General features: G+C 35.4%; 1 protein-coding gene across 3 annotated transcripts; it reads right to left on the minus strand.

The window, feature by feature from the left end:
- Positions 1-75: 75 nt before the first annotated feature.
- Positions 76-20127, minus strand: PJVK (pejvakin). Of its 3 annotated transcripts, XR_010832215.1 has the most exons (8): positions 12464-20127; positions 8561-11877; positions 5936-6131; positions 4986-5127; positions 4138-4255; positions 2240-2344; positions 1415-1611; positions 701-837 (listed from the first exon to the last, which is right to left on the minus strand). XR_010832215.1 is itself a non-coding variant. In XM_066999183.1 (7 exons), exons 2-7 carry the CDS (start codon positions 8769-8771, stop codon positions 536-538), a joined length of 1074 nt encoding a protein of 357 aa, XP_066855284.1. In that variant the 5' UTR covers positions 8772-11877; positions 12464-20127; the 3' UTR covers positions 76-535. The 3 variants fall into 3 exon arrangements, 2 of the variants coding, with proteins under 2 accessions (XP_066855284.1, XP_047917305.1); XM_066999183.1 differs by lacking the exon at positions 1415-1611 and having other exon boundaries at positions 76-837; XM_048061348.2 differs by lacking the exons at positions 1415-1611; positions 12464-20127 and having other exon boundaries at positions 76-837; positions 8561-8735; positions 9802-9848.
- Between the last annotated feature and the right edge of the window lie 1558 nt (positions 20128-21685).

Below are 21685 nucleotides of genomic sequence, written 5' to 3' on the forward strand. Positions count from 1 at the left end.
TAGTAAAGACACTCTAATATGAAACTCCCATCCCCAGTTTTAGTTCCCTTTTGTGAATGAAACATTAGATGGAGCTAAGCTTTAGCATGTTTTTTAATCTGATACTTCAATGAAACATTCATGAGAACACTAAATTATTAACAAATATTCTCATTTTACCATTCTATGCCAGTGTAGATAAAGGCAACATTTTGGGGTTTAACAACAAATTTATGTAAACAACTTATTTATAGGTAGGTTCTAGCATATATTTTGACATTATGAAAATACAGTTTAAAAGCACATTTTTAATTATGATAATACAATGAGAAGGTACTAGAAAAAAGAAAAGCAAAATGTCAGGGAATGCATTAGGACATTTTCAAGTAATTAAGGTCATTGTGAAGCAAATAATGTTGAAAATAATAGTGTTATAAAAAGTTTTGCACCTTCACTATTTTGCATTTAAATAAAATGAGTCACATTTACTAATTCTGAAAAGTTTGTGGCACAGTTCTTTATGCCCATGTCTGCAATAGGCACTTACCTACATCAGTTACTTCACCCTCTTATGCCAGAGGTCAAAACAGGGCACAGCATGCAGTCGTACATACTTTTGTCCATTAAAAGAACACTCTAGGCATCCATAGACTGTCTCCCTTTTAGAACTTCCCATTCCACAGAGGACGCAGGGACCTTTCGGGATGTTATTATGAAGTAAATTAATCCGGATATGAGCCCCTTCTCTGAGATAGCTTGTAGAGAGATCGGTCAGGCTTGCAGCTTTTTCATAATAGTCTGTAAAAAGGTCCTCCAAGTAAACATCAGAGTTAACGACGGTATCCACTACTCTTTTATCTGAAAAAGAAGACACACAAAAAAGAGCAATCGTTTATCATTACATTATGAACTGCTCACAAAACAATCTGTAAATCTGCTGATGGAAATGACAACTGATTCATGAAACCATTCTAAACATGTCACACCATAGATGGCTTCTCATCAAAAGCCCTGCATGATGAAAATTTTCCTTTATTTTCACAAAAGACATTGGCAGAAGCTGGAATTATTTTTATATATGACTTGTATAACAGTAAATTTTTTTTTTTTAGAAATGCACCTAATAAATCACAAATCGCCAAATCACAGCTGTGTACTTTCCTGTTTAAACATTTTTATTTTAGTTTTTCTAATTTTGTTTTATAAAAATTGTTAATTCTGTTTATTTAAAGAAAAAAAAAACACCATTGCTTAAAAGATTTAGAAAATTTGGAGGACTCTATGCTGCCCTCCTAGAAGACTTCTGAGCATCCAAACACCCCAGGGAGAAGTCACTCTCAGACCGACCTGCTTTTCTCCTCTTTCTTCATGGACTAATTAGTTTAGATTGGATGACCAACTTTTAAACAGCCAAAACTAGCAATACATAGCATACCCACAGAAGATTTGTTCCCTTAGCGTAATACTGGAGCAGAACTGAAGGCCTGGTCCATAAATGTCCTTTGATCAAGAATGGGATACAGTGGAGCAAGGACACATGGACAGAGCAGCCTTTAGAAGGATGTCTTTGAGTCTTAAGGTTTATCTTCACTTTCAGCTTTGCAGCTTTCCACAACACTTAGACAAAGAAATCTTAAAAAAAAAAATAATAGAATATTGTTCTACATTCACTAGAACAAATCCCCAGATTTGAGTACTACAGAGTCAGAGATATCCCAAAGAAGACATAGCTACATAAAGTGACACTTAGCATTGTTGGATGTTGTATTTGTATCAGAATGAGAAAGAGAACTATGATGCTATCCTGCCCATATCCCTGCTACGTGAAGATACAGCCTAAAGAGTACATTCTAATATTTAAATTAATATTGTTTGATACTTAAACTTAGTCATAAAAAGTATGCCCTGAAATACTATTTATAGATTATAACTTATATTGCATAATGCGCTATGTAAATTGCAAACATATGAAATAAGCTTAATATTAACTGATTATTTGTATAATTACTCAATACCACTTTATCATCAGCCATGGACTAATATATTTTAAGATTTTTAGTTTTAATGAACAGTAACACCATAAATTTGTTATTGTGAAAAAGATTGTCATAACTTGACAATCAGTACATAAGAAATTGAAGCACATTTTACACTGAAATTTTCTCATTTAAATGTTCATCTTGCACACAAACTAAAGAAACAAATATCTACTCTTCATGCATTAACTAAGACATTTGTGTATAAATATCAAAAGCCATACTTCGATGGAAGAGATTACTCTTTAACATCCTTAATTTGTTCATTGAAGATGATCTGGATTTCTCTTTTTCAAATCCTCCTTTTGAAACTGGAGTCACACACAGTTCTGTAAAAATGAAACATAAGCTTTTAGAAGAATGCAACATAAAAGCAAGAGCTGCTCAACACAATTTAGTTTGCTTTTCTAATCTATAATAAGTTGATGAAGCTAGCAGTGATTAAATTCAGCTTTGCTAAAAATTGTGAAGGCTAGTACCACTGTCTAATCCAAGTCTGCACGCAGCAATAACACATAGAATCAAATGACAAGTTCAGTAGGATTTTTTAAACGTTCATGGCTTCGAACATACATAATCAGTTTGTTTATAGTTTTTTTTTTATGCAATTCCAGCCCACGTTAAGGGTTAATTCCTTAAAACATATTGACAGAGCTCCCACTTCTAAGGAGAAGTATCTCCATAATCTCTGTAGACTCATTTGAAACTAAAAATAAGAATTTATAAGCAACGGTGCGAGATCTATAGTCCTCTCTTCCAATGGAGATTCAACTGCCAAAAGTTATATTTTTGAAATAAAAATAAGTATCATCTTAGTTTCTATCCATAACTTGAAAGAAAAACTTGAAAGCAAAATATATGGATAATCAATTACAAGGAACTGAAGAAGCAGGATTTCAATTGATAATTATTTTTAATTTGACAGATATCAGCTTCATTGATGATTTCAATGACTTAGCTAAAACATTATTCTTGTGCATGTACCTACCACTACATACACGTAAAATAAAATCCGAGCACTTCAGAATTTGAAGTTAATGTTGAGCTTTATGGAACTGAATATAAAGAACTACTGTACTGTATTCTCTCTTCTACTTTTAATCCAGTAATTAAGCCTGATTGGGAGTGTATTTAAAGTTTTTACAGTAAAGTTCTTTCACTGCTCAGTAAAAAGGTGCTTTAAAACACAGAGTTTCTGTCATAGAATTTGAATACTGCATATGCCAAAGAATACAGAGCTATTTGCAACTTCTAAAACTGGTACTGCTGTAGAGATCTGCAGAGGTACAGAACACTTCCCTAATCTTTTGTCTTGCTATTTTAAAAAGGCCACAATGATAATCAGAGTCGAGCAGTTCCTGAAACAATTTAGTGACTCTCACAGAGGTCCCTGTATTTAAGTACGTGTAAATTTGGTGGTTGAAACACAATATAATGTTATTTGGTTTTACCAAGTTCTATATCAAATCCTAAAATTGAATTTCTGCTTTATTGCAAACAACACCAATAACATTACAGGCTACACATGTAAATGTAGTTAGTGTAAATAATATAAACGCATAAACTCTATCCTTTCTCCAAAAGGAGACAAACTTACAGGAGCTGCATAATCCTTTCCATGTTTGTTTTCAGTAATTCTGATTATTTCTTTGTAAATATCTTCAGATAGCCATACATGTAATGATATATCAAACTGAAATTACAGCCACAACAACAAAAATTCTTAGCTTTGCTTAAAAGTTCTGCACACTTTCTTCTTTACTTAGGTCTTTTTACTTTCCCATGTTATGCAAGTGTTCAGATGGTCGTAAAAGTCTCGAAAGATAAATAAATGATTTTTGTTCCTTGCAAATGGAACATGTGGGATGTAAAAAAAAAAAAAAGGCAGTAATACTTAAGTTTTAAAAATATTTCCATGGCAAAGTATTTTCCACTATCTGCTTTGTTTATCTTTTCAGTAATAATCATTTTCCTCAGAAATTCAGACTACTTATGTTCCTAAAATTAAGGCATACCCATTTTATAGGATTGAGGCTTATGTAAATGAAGAGCAAGAAAACTGTTGAAAAAACTCAAACCACTTCAAAAAATGACAGTAATGACAATAATGCACATGACTTACCAAAATTACCATCCAAATGAATATAAAGCTCAAATACACTAAAAGCAATTGTTGTATGTGCAGGAAAAACAATGGCTTTGTCCCGTCCTTTATAATTTTGGTCTTCAATAATGTGAAACTATAATTTAGAAAATCATCAAGAGAAAAAAATAAAAATAAAAAAAATAAACAAAACAACATCTTAATTGTATATATTGAGAACTATAATACCAGGAGGAAGCTCTGAAACTGAAGATCAAATTTCATCAATAAAGAATTTTATACTATCAGTGTTGCATTTATACAGAGACAGTAATTTAACTTGCATCAGTCACCAAAAATTATGTGAATGTTATAAAAGCTAGCAATGGGCAAAACTCAGAAGATTCGAAGTTTCAATTATTCAAACATATTGATGACAGAGAGAGAGAGAGAGAGAGAGAGAAATGGGACAGGGAGTAAGATGCCAATCCTTGAAATAATAACCTGAAGTTGTAATGAGTTATAGAAGATGTATATAGTAATAAAAGATATGTTATATGATTATCAGAGTTTCAAACTGAAAAGAAGAAATTTCCGCATTTTTGCCGAGACTTCACCCAAAGAAACGGCTCATTGTCTAGCCATCCTTTTATGCATTTTCCATAGCTCACTCACATAAACAATATGAATAAAGAAGTTCTCATTCAGTTTTACATCAGTGCAATAAATTCACTTTATTCATCAGTGCATCGATTCACTTTAGAATTTTTCTGAGCTTACTTCTGTAAAAATGCAATTAAATCCAGCCATAAAATCTATAAAAATGAGCTTATTGTTTGCCTGTTCATTTGAGTTACAGAACTTTATTTATCCTCAAACATATTTACCCTCATTGTTTCTCCACGCATTCCAGTATGGACAGTTAATGAGCACTGCCTTGTAGTCCTAATACTTTCCATGACCACGCACAAAATCTCCATCCTACTTTTTCTTGATTGATGTACTAGACAGTGATCAAAGTTTATTTTTCTAAAATCAATAGGGAGACAAGGAGGACATTCAGAGATTATTAGCAATTTGCATAATTGCATAAATCTTGTATAATCAATAACTTGTATATTATATATATCTTGTATATTAGTAATACAGTTATGAATTTTATAAGTAGAAGTAATAGCTTTAATGCTCTACCTTTGGGCTTCCATAAAGCTTATAATTGTGGAAAGTTTTGGTTAGAAATCTAAAATGATAACTATAGAAGCTGGCATACACTGAATGGATTAAAAACTAGCTGATGTGTATGAACTATAACTGCAAAATACTATATGAAGTACGAACATGAAATGATCATCAAGTGTGTTTCTAGGAGAATCTCTACAGGCACTGGCTCTTAGTCATATAACATTGAATTATTTTTTTTGTTTGTTTTTATCATCAGATTAAGATCTCTTCTTCCTAATGTTATTTGAAGTAAATTTCAAATTTGCAATAGTAGGAAATTTAATACATAGGATCTTTGATGGACTCGTCCTCTCTAGATTTTTTTCTTTTTTTCTTGGAAGATGCACTGTAATTCAAAACAGAATTAATTCAGATAAATTCTATAGCCTCTGTTATACTGGAGGTCATGTGTCTAATTGCAGTGATTTAATCTGAGACTTGTTAGTCATATGAGAAACCTGCAAAATATCTGATGGTGACTGCTATTTATTGCCTAAAAATAACCAAAACCTAACCCTTTTTTGTATTAATAGATTTTGTTCAGAGATTCAACCTAACTGTATGAAATATAACTATGGAACTAGAAAAAAAAATATATATATATATATAATATAACCTTGTAGTGAGTTCTTTAAGTAATGTCGGTACTTCAACCTCATGTTTGGTCACTATGCCAAATGAAGCTTTAAAGGCAACAGAATCTGATCCAGCAACATCAAAACCAACATCGTTCATTATCTGATTTCCTCTTCTACCATTGAGAGTAACATCCGATTTGTCTTCATAATTGAGCAACTGGTAAGATGAGACACCTGAGTAAAAGAAGATAACCATTGTGTGATGAAGATCTGAACACAGTACTTTTACATAACGTCATATGCTTGTAACAGGACACTTTAATTATTTTAAATTTGTACAGAATAAATGTAAAGAAGAGAATAAAGTGCACTGTTCCTACTGTACTTAACCATTTTGATATAAAATTCACAGCTCCATTATGTGCTTATTTATCAGTGCTACTACTGATGATTAATGGAAAGAGAGTGTGTGGGATCTGAGGGATCTCTGTGCCTCTCACTGACAGAGTTTTGCCCGTAGTCCCACATGGGATATACCTTAAGAATGAAATGGTGATTAGGAATATTTCTGCATTTCTGTGCTTAGTGCTATTCTCCTATATCAGGAGATACAGAACAAACAGATACGCAGTGTGTTCTGGGTTTAATGAAACACATTACTCTGAAACACAAACAAAATGATTTAGTGAAGACTGCACAGAATATGAAAACGAGGAATAAAGAGAAAGCCAACATGGCTGATACGCATCATGTCCATTTACTAATAACATCAGTGCAGCTCTGGTACATAGCAATTCATTGTGAAGACTTACTGTACAGTAATATATATATACATTACCTGTGTATAGAATATACAGGTAATTTTTCCTTTTTTCTTATTTTTTGAAGAATTAAATGTTTTTTAAAGTTGCATTTACATATTTCCCTTGTAAAATAATGTTAGGAAATTCTGAAATTTTCTGGATGTAGTACAAATGAACCTTACATTGTTTTTCATTTTTGCAATACATGTATAAAGTGCAGGTCTGCCAGTAACATTAACTTTGCCTTTTTCCCTGATAGGTCACAATCAGAATGTCTTGCCACACTTTCAGTGTGTCCCTAGTCATTCTAGAGAGTGTCAATTTAATCTGAAGGAAAACAGATTAATTCTGACTTACTCAAAAAAAAATCTTGCTCTATTGTACAATAGAAGGGTGGGTTCCAAAGCTTTTTTTTTTTTATAATATAAAATTTTCTTATATAATACGTTATAATACAACATTTTCTTTATAACTTTAAATACCATTACACTAACAGAAAAAGATTAGAACACATTGGTTGCAAAATTAATATGAACAGAGCAGGTAGATCAGGGAATTAGGCATCCAACTACATTGAAGAATCCAGGTTTTATTAATTTTTGTCTTATTCTTTGAAGCTTTTAGGATAAGGTGACACTAGAAAGTCATCCAGTATTAATCCTATTTGTCTTTATTTTTAACAACAACAAAAAAAGTTCACGTTTTTTCATAACATTAAAAAGATTGCAAATGTTTATATTTGTCACAAAAAAAAAAAAAGAAAATTCAATTAGAAATGTCTTTGCTTACACTAAAGGACAAAACCTTCTGCACATGACATCTAACCTTTACAGAAAAGACTAAAGGTTTTGTGAGATTTTTTAATGAGATTTTGACTCAGACTTTTCCTCTGACTTCTTAAATGAGATTTTTCAACTTTTTCAGCTGACTTGTCCTGAATGCAAGACTAGTAGGATTGGTAGGATTCCAATTTTGTTTCATATTGCTTTCATCCTGAAATCACCTCTCTGTGGAGTCAGGTTGCATTTCTGTCTTCCTGTGCACATACTAGTTTGTCTTAGAGTTTGTAGTTAATGCATTTGTTGTGTAATTAATACCTTTTTTTAAATGTATTTAAAAAAAATAAAGCAATGAAACTGTTTTGAGAAAACATCTGCTGTTATAAATTGCACAGACTTTTCAAAGGAAGGTACAAGAAAATATAGTTCAATTTTGCACCTGTTAATTGTCATAGGATCTTCTCAAAACTTTCTGACATTGCATAGCAAAAGCAATTTAAATAGTGTTAGCTCTTTAGATATGTGAAAAAGATTACAAACATGGAAAAAACTTACAGAAATCCTATTACTTCAGTCAGATATCTGCTGTCAAATGTTTCTGCCTATGCAGAGCTTAGTTCAAAACATGAGATCACAAGCATGAAACAGATACCAAACTGAGTTCATTGCTACATATTTAAAAGTGAGAATATAGAGAAAGGTGCAAAATAAAAACAAATATTAAGTAGCAATTAATCATACATGCATAAATAAATATGCATCAATACATCTTTCAGGAACTTATGATTTGGAAACAAACACAAAGCTTAACTAAATCTGCTGTGTATTAGTTCCTATCAAGGTTTTAAAATATAACTGACTTTTTTATACTTCTTCCAGAAGTTTTTGTTTGTTTGTTTGTTTTACCAGTCTAACTTATACTTTTTTCCTAAATATTTATTATATGACGAAGCAAGATACATTATATTACACATATACTAAAGAATCATCATACTACCAGTACAGACTAAGCCATAACTACTGGTCTGTATTTATGGGAAAGCATGCATTATTCTGCTTTCAAGAAAGATAGAAAACTTACCTGCAGAAATTTCTTTCTCCCCTTGAAGAATGTCTTTTAATGTGAAAGGTGTTGATGCAAATTTAGATTTTTTTGAAAGCAAACACTTTCTTTTCTTAATCACAAGGCTCAGAGGCTGGTATTTATCAGCTTCACTGAGACTGGGCACTGGAACTAGTCTTCCTCCATCACCAACCTGTTTAACAAAGTTTTTGGTTGCAGCAGCAAACATATTACAACATTAGTGATGATAATAATAAAACCCTCTGCATCAAGTGTAACTTCCAGACCTCAAACCCATGTTCAATTTCTCTTTACAATGTTCTTTGAAACAAAGTAATATTAAAAAAAAAAAAAAGCCTAACTTTTTTTCTTTTTTTCCTTTTTTTTTTAAAGCAAGTTATATTTTACTTGGAAAGACTTGAAAGCATCTTAACTATCCAGCTTCTAGATGTGTAGATGTGTTGCTGAAGACCTCTCCCAAAGACCTTCAGCTAAGCTCTCTAGTTCTGCATCATGAATAATGAATTACCAATGTAAACTGATAGGGAAATGCTTGTCCTTTCCTCTGCAGTTTAACACCACTGTTTGGAAACCAAAATTAAAATCTTAGAATGAGAAGACAGCAACTTCCACAATCCTTAGCTTCCTGACAGGAGTTATTGATGCATTGCTGTTTATTGCATCCTTGCTACAGCCAAATCCTAGCATGTTTTGCCACCAGCATCAGGGACAGCGCCTCAATTACACATTTGTGGAAGCAAACAGACCTGCTGAGGTGGTGTTTCCTTTCAGCAGCAGCGGCACAACAGAACCTGCTCAAGCTCAGCGAGGGAGTCAGTGGCACGGGGCTCTGTGGAAGCACAGAGGCCAAGCGAAGGCTGGAAATTGCTGGAAGGCGGCGGTGGGCTCTCACTCAGCGCATGGTATGCTCCTCCCATGGAACACAGGACTGGTTTTGAGACATACCAGCTGCATATATTTGGCTCTGAATTTGAAATTTCCAAATTTTCAGTAAGAGCTCTCAGAAAGTGTATAGAGTGTACTTGTGGAAAATAATAAATGTAAAATTACAGACAGAAGTGAGATTATTGATATTAAGGAGCAGCTCAAGGATCCTAGAGGAAAAACATTAGTACAAAAAGATAAATTGTAAAGGGAAGAAAGAGGGTCAGTAGGCATCACTGTGGTGGATGCTGCAGGAACTGACATATCCCCATGTAATGATGATGGTCCAGCTGGCAGGGACTTGAACTACTTACTTCTTGCAAGAGTGGTGAGCACACAGCTGCTTGGTGTTGGAGCACTTCTTTTTGGTACTTCTGCAGTTACAGAAGATAAAATATCAGCCACAGCCCTGTGAAGTTACACTTTGATATGAACATTATCACTTGGTGCTGGGTGAAAAGTTTTGTTTGGTTGGCTTTTTTTCCCGAAGTACAATTTCCACATGAAAACATTTTTAAACTGTTTTAATAATAATATCATTTATTTAATAATATAAAACATTTCAATTTTGTTCTTTCCAATACTTTCATAATTATTTTTTAAATGGTTAGACTATCGGGAAGTCCAACACAAAGGGAAAAAGAAAAACAGAGTTCCTCAGCTGCCTGAGATGGAGGCAAAGGCTGTCAAAGCTTCCTGCTTACTCTAGAGGGTGCTGAAAAATCGAAGCTGGCTATATAAACTTTGAAATGAACTCGTGAAATGCTGCAGCTCAGTCTGACTGTCATTCACATTACACAACACTAACAACAACAAAAAAACTGTACATATTTACTCAAAACAAATCAACAAAACTTCAAAAAGCTATAAAGAGAAGGAAATGCTAACAAAATATTTAAATTAAAATTGATTATGATTTAGATTCATCTCACGTATGTCTTATAATAACTGTTTGACAGAAGACTATTTTTTCTACAGCCTACCAAGCTCTGCTGCCTCTGTTTATTCAACATCTTTTTGGTAAAAGACCATACTCATTCTGATCCTAGCACTAGTTCTGTAAATAGTGGTTTCATTGGATATGTTTATGTGGTACTCATGTTACTCCAACACCCAGAATGTCCACCAGAAATGCCACAGCAGCTGCTTGTTATTCTCATGCTACAGGTTAGAGAACTGGAGTGCAACTATGTTAACTTTGCCATTTCAGAAAACATTTACCAATTTTGCACATCCAAGTGAAAACTAAGTTAAACTGAGATGGTGTATGCCTTGAAAGAGTTAAGCTCACATAAACAGTACCAAATTATGCCAGTAAATTGTTTCATACCTTCTTAGCATACGAAAAGGTGCGATCAGTTGCCAGACCTCCTGATGTAAGTGCCTTTGAGCTATACTACATTTACCCAAAGATCTTTACCAAAAAAAAAGTGCAAGAATTTAACACAAAAAAAAAAGGAAAAAATGCTAGTGAAAAATTACTTGCAGAATTCCATAACTTCCCAGCAGATGGCATGAGTATTTCCCTAAAAAGCAAGGTTCTCAGCAATGTAGATCCCGTTATAATTCAGAAGCTAACAAAAATACCATCTTATGGGACTTATTCCATATATGCATCATTTTATATTATACCCATATTTGTAAGCCGATTTAAAAGTTACATTCATTTAAATAACTAGGTATAATCTAGTTATTAGAATAGAGCTGGAGGTGACGTTCAGCAGCCTGGACATGCCTGAAGCTGCCACAGACCCTTGGCAGAGAGGAGATAAGCCTTGTATGAGAAGAAGGGGACACTAAAGCAACAGAGGCTGGGAGACGGAGTTTGTCACCAAACCTCCACAGAGCTCAACAGGTGAGGAAAAAGTGTCTTAGTGTCCACCACCGGCACTAGGAGAAACCCAGAGGAAGGGGTGGGCTTCCCCTGGGACCATGAGAGGGTACTCTGTCAGCAATACTGCTTTCTGTGCTTTGTAGGTATGTTGTGACATAACGTATTCCAACGTAGCTATCAAATATTTTGGAGAGATCATGTTTATATCGTGCTATTATTAGTCACTGGTACACTTCTCTTTTGTGATCTGGGTGGCATTTCAATCTATCTAGATGCAAAAGAAAGTAGTCTGTATGTCGTGGTAACTGTGATGCTGTGAGCAGAGTTAGGACTGAACTGCTGTACACCAGAGCTGGCCAACCTTAGATTTTTGTTCTGTTTATGCCTGTCCCAGAGATGGCTGAAGACTGACAGTTCTACTCACCGTGGTCTGACCAAGCCTGCTAGACTGTTAACATTTTTCCCCTTTCATTTTGCTGTCTCTCAGTTTTCTCTTACGTACACCGTTCTTCTCTCCCTTCTTAAAGTGCCTTTATTTGAGCTGCAGCATGACATTCTACAGGTAAGAAAGAGATATTCTCCTTGTTAGATGGGACTACCAGTACCAAAGTGAGCAAAGATTTTTGGCTTCAAGCTGAGATGCTGTTAGCACTATAAAATACTGTCCTCCAAATACAGATGTCACAACAAATGCTTTTACACCCTCATATACATATATTCTGACAATGCTTGCCAAAAAACTCTTAGTTCAGTTATTAGGAGATAATTAAAAACATCTAAAGCCTGGTATAGAGGCATTTTATTCATGTGCTGGACAAGAAAGTAACACACTGTAATTTTGTTTTCCACGTTGCTGACAATTGCTCTAGCCACAGTTCATGCAGAACGTGTGCAAAACACACAAGGGGCAGGGAATAAGATAGACACTGCAGGCCCATAGGACTGCAGTGCATGTCCTGCTGTTCCTCTTGGATTTCCCATCCGCATGGGAATGCTGTCAAGGAGTATAGTACACAATTCAGACTCTTTCGCTGTTCTAAGCAGTTTTCAAATCAGTTGATTACTTTTTTTTTTTTCCCCAAAGTGGTGCTTGTCTAGCAATTCTCTTGTATAAGCAAAAACAGTTTAATATGGTGACTTACATCCCTCTGGAGCTCAGCACCAATGTCATGATAAACTCCTGGTCCAACAGTTTGCCAGGACACTGGGGTCTCTTGGCATGATGCTCACACTGACTGATGCTCCCAAAACTGCATGGTATTTAGAGACTGTTATGGGAAGAACAGCAAATTAAAGCCAGATGAAAGCTTTCAGCAGACTTGGCTTCAGCATGCATATACCTGCATGTTGGATTTCTTTATTATCTAATTCAAATGCAGTGAAACTTTAAATCAGTTCACAAATGCTATTTCAATTATGCAGTATAGTGGAACAATTAAATTAGCTATGGCAGTATTTTAATTTTGTGTAGACTTACTTTATTAAACTCTCAGTTTGGTAAAGTTACTGCCTGTGTATCTGAAACTTAATTAGTTCATTATGGAAACTTCTCTAGGCGGCATGATAAATATGCCGTATCATTAGAGAGCTCAGAAATTAAAGGATGCAACTCATAGGAAGCCCAGTTTTAAGTCCCCACATTTAAAGTATGTTCTACTTGTGGAGTCAGATCCTTTTGAATATTCCACTACTATCTATGTTCCCAGGAAAAAAAAAAATAGTAATAATGAAAAGCTTCAATAGATAGGTACTTTAATAGACTTTCATGTTTTATGTATATGGGAACTTTGTGATCATTTTCTTCACCAATTAGAAAGGATCTGAAAAGAAAAAAATTAAAAGGTGTGGGAAACACTGTTGTCCAGTTCTATAGTGTTCTATCACTCTTCCAACAGATACCAAAATGTATCATTAGGGCTGTTCTATAGTGGAATATATGTCATCTTTAAATGTATTTATCTGATATAACCATGAAGGGAAATCTCTCTTACAGCTTTTACAGTAATTGTCCCTTGTTCTGCTCCTTACTTCATTCTAGTTACTCAAGTGAGTAAGTACACATTTCTCCAGATAAGCACACCTTCAAAGATAACTACTCCGATGTCACAGGAATGTTAACTGAGTAGTACTGCTTAAGTCAGCGATCAGGATAATCTAAGTTGCATTTAACATTCCGTTTGGAAGACAGGCGCACACGTACTCACTGTAACTGTTTCTTCTATAATACTCCTCAGGTTGACAGCTCAAGTAAACTGCTGGAGCCTCCTTGTATGCTGTGTCACAGAACAGACTGTGATAACGCATATTCATAGCCCATCCTACAGTACATACAAAAGGCAAATTTTGTGTCAGGAGGTGCTGTATTACAGTGCAGCACTTGCCCAGCAATCAATGTATTAAAAGCTGACCTTTACAGTAAGTGTTAAACCAATGAAAGGCTGCAAGATGTGGCGTTACCTCGCTCCTTTATGGCTTCTGGTTGGCATCATCCCCTGCTCACCTTTACACAAGCAGCTTCTGTTGAGTTGATGAAAAGGGAAAGTGTTGCACAGACGGGTCCTCTGTACTACCTCGCTGCCTTTCTGTAAGAGTCATGTTAAATGATGAGGAAGGAACACAAAAGAGATCAGGAAGCATACATTCTGGTGGTAGCTTCATAATCTCTTCCACAGACTCACCTTTCAGGTCACAGAGCTTTGTTCGTAGCTGTGGATGTGAAGATTACTTGATCCGTGCTTCAAGCGTACATATCGCAATAACACAATATTAAATGACCACTGCTGGTTGATGTGTACAAAATATACCAGCTTTTGCTTCTAATTGCCCTAATTTTATTGGCAATGTTTAGAATGGGCAGATGGATGTGTTAGCTGTAAAGCATTTACTAGTAAGAAATGCAAAAGTAGTACTTTAGGGAGAGATTTGCTGAGACAGCATGCTTGCATTTAAACTTATTAACTACGAGGAGAGGGCACGTATTTCAGCCAAAATAAATGGTCTGTCATTTGTTACATAAACAATACTGCACATAACGAGGCTACTTTCATCATCTAGTATTATTAGGTTAGTGAAGACAGATCTCCTGGAAACAAACATCCCAGTGTGATTTACTGTGGGTTTATCACTGCCTTTCCTTTAGAGGATGCTGCCCTACAGGCTCAGTCCTTCTGCCAGCATCTGTGATCAGGCATCTCTGCATTGGAGGACAGCATTGTGGGCTTGAGCAACCACCTGCAGAACTGTAGCTGCTGTGTCACAATGTCTGAAGAAAAACTACAAAACAAAGGACTTGTTTACTGTGATATAATTCAAACTGTCCATGCTGGTCTGTCTGATGGGCACTGGTAAAGGTAGCTCTATACAGTATGTCCTTCAGCATAGACATTGTGCTCCTTGCTTCTTGTTACATTTTCATCCGAGCAGCAGACTTAACTGTATTTATTTTTGGCATTGCCACTGGCCACTCTCTGATACTGGGCAATTAACCTCAGCCTATGAAACCCACTGTATGCGGCTGTGGTAAGACATCACTTCCCCGAGTAGGATCCTGCAAGAACTGACTAGTATTGTAAAGTACTCTCAGATCTTTGGATGGAGACTATTTATAAACAGATTAAATGACGTAGGTGTTTGTAGGGCGTGCAAGAATTCAGCATCCTCTTTCATAACCATCCTAGTCTTATTTAGGTTGTTTCTTTTCATGCTACAAGAACACTTCCTCATCTAGTTTCCTTCCCTCCCCCGCCTCCCCCCCCCCATATAGGCATAAAATAATATACTTAAGCAGTTTCCAGATACTAAACATAATAACAGACAGATCACATAAAAAATTCTTGCCACCAAACATAAGAAGCAGGCTGACTAATACTGTTGTACTGGGCTGGCTGTTCAGCATTTAAGTGAAATCAGCTCCTAAACTAGAACTGAAAAATGCATGTGCCCTTGTGCTGTATCACTTCAGTTTCTTTGACTGCTAAGTGGCATGCTTGGCACTCAAAAATAATGTACTTAAAAGACAATCCATACCTTAAATTTTAACATTTAAAAAATAAAAAAGCTGGAATGTCCTTACCAGAATTTGCTATACACTTACAGTAGAAAAAGGGTAACCTCTTGGAAATGTTATTTTTTCCTCCACATACTCACCAGAAAACCTGGTCAAGAAAACTGGGGTAGCTGTGAAATTTGAGCTACTAATTACTGTAATTTCTTTGCTGAAGAAAGACATATACCCAGACAGACAGCAACAAGAAAAGCAACTAAGTGTCTGATTTTACTTTGGAAGATTTCCACGTGAATAGGCGTTGATTACAAATGTAATCTAATCACAGGTAAAACTGTTTTCATATCAGATTCATGCCTGTAACACTCTTTCATCTGTCCTGTATTAACTTTCCCTGAACACTTGTTAAATTTACCCTTAACAAAAAGCACTTGAGATATAGATATGGATACAGAACCTAGCCTCCCTCTTCACTACTTAGCTTAACAGTTACAACGTGCACATAACTTTCAGAAATAAAAAGCACAGTCTAAATGTATGACATTTTATTTACTGGCCTTGAGTAAAATTAGACTCACCACTCAGTCTAAATAAATTATAGGGTAATTTGTTAGTTAACCCATTGTACCTTATTAGTTTTGAATAACGTTTCAAGTTAGTGTCTTTTAATCTTATTTAGTAATGATCACTTAATGGGAAAAAATAAATTTGCATATTCAGGTGCAGGAACAGTCAACATTGCCTACTTGTGGTTTTTAACATTTAGACTATTTTAAATATTTAATAAGCTAATAGGGACTTGGAGAGCCATGCATCTTGATATGTCGGCTAGGCAAAAAATGCTGTGCATCATCCCATCAGAACAGATTTTTGTACCGGCAGTGCCACCGGGAGCGGCTTTCTGTAGGCAACTCCTTTAGCTGAGTCAGGATGAAATCCTGTCAATAGCTTCCTACACGGTCTCACTTCACCACACCACTGCGCCTACATGTTTGTGGTGAAGAAGAAGTATCATCTGTCTCTTGGTTAGATTAAATTTAAATATAAAATTGATTCCCATGCTCAAGGAATAGTTTTTCTGCTACTTTAGATGTCAAGAGAGAGGCAGAACAGCAGTGCTGCCTCACGGGCCTCTTGCACTCTCATCTCTTCCCAAAGGTTTGGTGGTTGGTTTTTCAATTAAGTAATGACATTTAACTTTTCCCACTTTATTTATGCACACCGATTTTGCTGAGCAACCGTCACTGAAGAGAGTTAGACTGTTTTTGCCAAACATTGAGGGAAAGTACAGGTCCAAACTACAGAAATGTGAAACCCAAGCTGAATTCCACTAAAAGAACTGTTTAACAGAAAATTAGCTCAGGGCCTACAACCATGCTCAGAGCATCTGTTTGGATAACATCAGACATATACTCTGCCACCACACACAATAATAATAATAATAATTTTTTTTTAATTGCCATTCATGAAAAAAGGTGGTTTTACTCCATTGCTGTTGCTTCCAGGCAGGCAGCCTTCCAGACTGCTTGAACACTTGTTCTTTTATAATGCCAAGAAACAACACAAACTTTAATTTCTGCCCCAAAACATTTTTTTTACTGTGTTTTCATTTTAAATAAAATGTAATTGATTTAAGGGCTGAACAACAGACAAGAACACATAATGGAAAAATCCCACATACTGTTATTTTTTCCAAGATATCTCAGAATGGGTGGGTGTCTAGTAACTTTTTTTCCCCTTTATTTCCACACCTTTTTTTTTCAGTTCTATTAGAGAACATCAGGAACCCATTTCCCCCACTCTCTCACACACAACTTGAGAAACATACCACAAGCTCCTTTTAATCACAAAACGCAAGCTGACGTGGAAAAAAAAAAAAAAAAAGGCAAAAGGCTCTTACCAGCTGTAGCATGAAGATAAAACTAGGAACTGCCAAAAAGAAAATTGTCTTCTTTGAGGCCGCAATTGGTAGCTCCTGCCAGATTTAAAGGAACTGCACAGAGTCAGGTGGCACAAGTATTATAAAATAATCCTGCAGTGGAAACAGGTTAGAAAGGAACAGGATGATGCTTCTGAGAAGCAGCTGTTTCAGTGCTATTGGTGCCACTATCACCCACCTCTACAAAATCAATCTGCACAACGTATATTCAGAATTATACGATTAATAGCCAGTCCACTTATCTAGTTACAAACAAGTCATTCAAGACTCTTATTCTGAGGCATTTCTCATGTTAATAAATCAGAACGCAGATGACAGCAGTTTAAACAGTGTACATTGAGTTTTATTAGAACAAGCACTAATAGCAGCAGTGTACAGAGTGATGGAGACAATGTACTGTATGCACTGAACAATAATAATTATACAATTGCACTTCTTCAGAGATCTATTAGAAAATGCTTTTCAGTAAACAGTTTCCCAAATCTAGCATTGTTTGGATTTGCCTCTGAGGAAAAAAATACAAAAAATATGCTTTTTTTTTTTTTTGGTAAGGCATTAGCAACATTCATTGGCAGGCTAAACAAGTCATTTGTACATGCATTATCCAATTACATTGCAACAGGTAAAAGAGCATCATGTTTCCTCAAAAAATAAAATTGTGTGTGTGGTTTTTGGACACAATATCCTGATAAATCCGGCTCAGCTTGAAGGAAACAGATGACATCTTTTGTTACATTTTAGAGCACAACAGAAACTATAGCATAGCCAAGTTCACCTTTATCTCCTACTAGAAGCTGTAGGACCTTCCTCAGTTGGAGTTGGTATTGTGGGTATTGTCTATACCACACACACCACTGGATTGAACTCCTAATTAAAGTAATTTCTCTTGTTTACTACTGCCTCCACTACCACCTCCCTGAATCACGTGTCCAACAGATGCTCCTGTTGCCAAAGGATCATCACCAACACCCACTGCTGCATGAGCTTGTTATTTATTGCACGAGAGGTAGTCGGCGTGAGGCCTCATCTGCATTCAGGGTTACTACAACAGCATGGTCAAAAACAACTCATGGGTGCAAAGACACAGAGTAAGTGCATTGCAGCTGCGCTACGTGAGAACTTGAAATTATTTTTTTCACTGCTGTTTCCCAGCTAGCGAGCGGGTTTGATCTCTGAAGTACCCAGAGAACTCAATATCCCAAAAACAGTAATTCTACTGATGTGCTAAAGCCTAACAGGGGAGAGGGGAGGCACTTTCTCACATTCATGCTTTTTGCAGGCTGAGATTTGGAGCATGCTCTTAGTTAGCCATCCCTTCTTCACAAGTCAGCAAAAGTAGTCTCCTGCTCCCCTCGGCATATGGCACTAGCAGCCTTTGCTCTGGCTCACACCAGCCTGAGGAGAGCACAGGGAAACAGGGACAGGAATTGCAAATATTCACACAATTAAGCTTGCTAGAGTGAGACATAGTATGATTAATTGTCAATGATCTGATCTCCTGCTTTTTCTTCCAAATGTCATACATAATTGATCTTTGCAGAGATGTGAAGTTAACTGATTCTTAAACACTGCAAGCCCCAGAATAAGGTCCCAAAATGTAAAAGAGCCAAAGTCGAATAAATTGCTCTGACTGGCAAGCAGTGAAAACAGCTGCATTTCACACATTGATCTTCCATGAGATTGTGCACATGGTCAAAAATAAGCTCAAGTATAAGTAGCTGAATATCTATGCTGGACTGTACGATAAGCCTGAAACTGAAATATGATTTGGGCAGCCAGACCATCCACTCCCCTGGAAGCTCACTGAGTTCAATGGAGTATCAACAGGAGCTGCTCAGCCTCATCTGCATTGGTGTTCATTTGTTTAAGCACATAGGGATTAGAAATCGAGTGCTACAAAGCCTGGTGCAACCAGGTACATTGTTTTGATTTCTTAAAAATGTCAACATTGAGCCTTTTCATTTAAACATGAATACCTACATCTTTTTAACTGAATTCAATGAGACAACTTGCAATAGGTATCCTAAGGATGTACTGGCGCCGGTGCAAGATCAGAGTCCAAGCACAAAAAAAACTGGGGTGTACATTGCTGATTAGCTATTTCATTTGAATTAAAGGTCTAATACAAATTATATCCTACCTATGTTTTTCATCAACTGTTGATGCTTAGTAACTGTAAGCAGTAGAAGTGCTTTTTACAGGCACAATTATAGTCAGTATTTGGAGCATAGGATCAAGAAGATGTAAAGAATCATCATCCTGAAAGATCCAAAATGGCAAACAGTCAAGCAAAAATGAGTGAGCATTTGCAGGAAAGCAATCAAGATGAAGATTTTTTTATTATTATTTTAAATTACTGAACGTACTATGAATCACTAAATTTAAACCTTTAAGAATTGCAATACTTTAAGTAGTTTATACAGCTTTTAACACAAAGATTTGCACATCAATTTTCAATTGAGTCATTTAGAAATTATGGTATTGACTTTTTTTTTTCCCAGTATCCTTTTCACCTTCATCTTCTTATGGAAGTCCACAGTGAACTTCTGAGCAAAAAATGAAGGGTGCTGCGGGTGCAGTTTAATATTGCAGTGTTCAAAAATAATGTTTTCGGCAATGTTTCTGTATCTGGATACATAAATGCTTCTTCTTTTCTTTTTTTCCTTTAGTGACAGTTTTCTATTCCTTTTAAACAACATAAAATTTTTTGTCTGGTGCATCAAGGTACATAGACCCTTTGCAGTTAGTGTTACTGACTTCCAGAACAATCACTGTCTATCTGTTACTCAAAAAGCAGCACTGACTCTTTATGTTGGGCTTCTTAGAAAGCAACTATTTGCTTTTAAAATTCATCTTAAAAAAAAAAAAAAAAAAGATGAAGCAAGTTTCTATATACCTTTCTAGCTACCACAATAGTATAATCACAGTGGAAAGACTCTGAGGACCTCCTTTTACAAGGATGCTATACAAAGGTGCACAAGAAATCAACAGAGTTATTGGTGTGGGGGTTTTTGTTCTTTTTTTTTTTTTTTTTGGTCAAATAAGCACAGAGATATGGAAAATCAGCAAATAATGCCCATTTAGCTATTTATGTTTTGACATTTTTACGTAGCAAAGAAATGGTGCAAGGTTGTTTCCCATCTGAAAGTAAATGCTGATAAAAGTAATGAAGCTCAGTAAGCAAAGTAAAACTGACAGCTAATCTAAACCTTACTCTTATAATGGCATTTTCAGCACGTGAGCAATCTATAAATACTGGAATTTACTACGTCACATATGTGCGTATGGGAACTAATCTCACTATAAAGTGTGACATTGCTCCCACTTTGTGCAAAAGGAGAGAAAATACAGAATTCTCTGCTGTTGAAATGCTCAGAAATTGCAATTCACCAAAAAGATAATTATACAAAGTAGATACAGACTGAAAGAAGAAAGCTTGCTACTGGTTTCAACAAAGCAAATATACCTAATCTCCTAATACAAAACTATCTTAATGATCTCTCTGAATGCCACAGTAGTTCAATTTTATGATGGGTTCTTATACACTAAGTAAAGCATCTGCTTCAGAAAACCTGCTGTAACAGTTAAAGAACAAGCAGTTTGGTGAAGGAAAAGATTTCAGACATAAGATGCCAACAGCTTGATTTCTCACTTATTATATAGTAAATAACAGACACAAATCAATATACAAAAAGGAATCCCATCCAGAAAAAAAGCCGAAAAGTATTTATTTTGGGTCCACACAAAATTTTAGTGAATGATTATTCTAGGTCTACCTTGATCTGGGAACTGGAGGTTTAGCAAGATCTGAACATCAATTGCATGACAGGAGAACCATCCTCCATGTCTGTCAAGTTCCAAACACTGTTTAATTTTTAAAACTCAAACTTGACAAGTAATTAATTCTTAGTGGGGAATGAATGCTTGAAAATAATTAAGTCTATAAATAATTTTAAAGAAACAAGAACACCGCTTTTACTAATTATAGCAAAAGCTTAACTAAGCTATTAGTTGCTATCTTTGCATATATGCCTGCATACCAAAATACATTCATTAACATCTGTTCTCAGCTCATAGTCACATCATGTTTGAAACTCAGCTGAATATTAAATTTTGTTGTGATCTGAATTTGTTATGCTACCTTTAAACCACCAAAGAATATCAGTCACACTTATTTTAAGAACTAAATAGACCTCAATTCTATCCTCATATTAGAATAATTTTCAACACTGACTTCAAGACAGGTGACAAATGCAGGTTTAAAATTTTTATGTATTATTTCATTATTGCTGGTCTGATCTCAAAATATTTTTTGTAAAATATTATGCAAATACAATGATAGTTGTACATCACATCTCTATTTATTCAACACAGTTAAAGAAGCTATCCTGAATTCTCCTCTGCCCAGAAAATACTGAAGGT

Source organism: Anser cygnoides, chromosome 6 (genome assembly GCF_040182565.1).
Source record: "Anser cygnoides isolate HZ-2024a breed goose chromosome 6, Taihu_goose_T2T_genome, whole genome shotgun sequence".
In the NCBI taxonomy this organism is placed as follows: domain Eukaryota; kingdom Metazoa; phylum Chordata; class Aves; order Anseriformes; family Anatidae; genus Anser; species Anser cygnoides.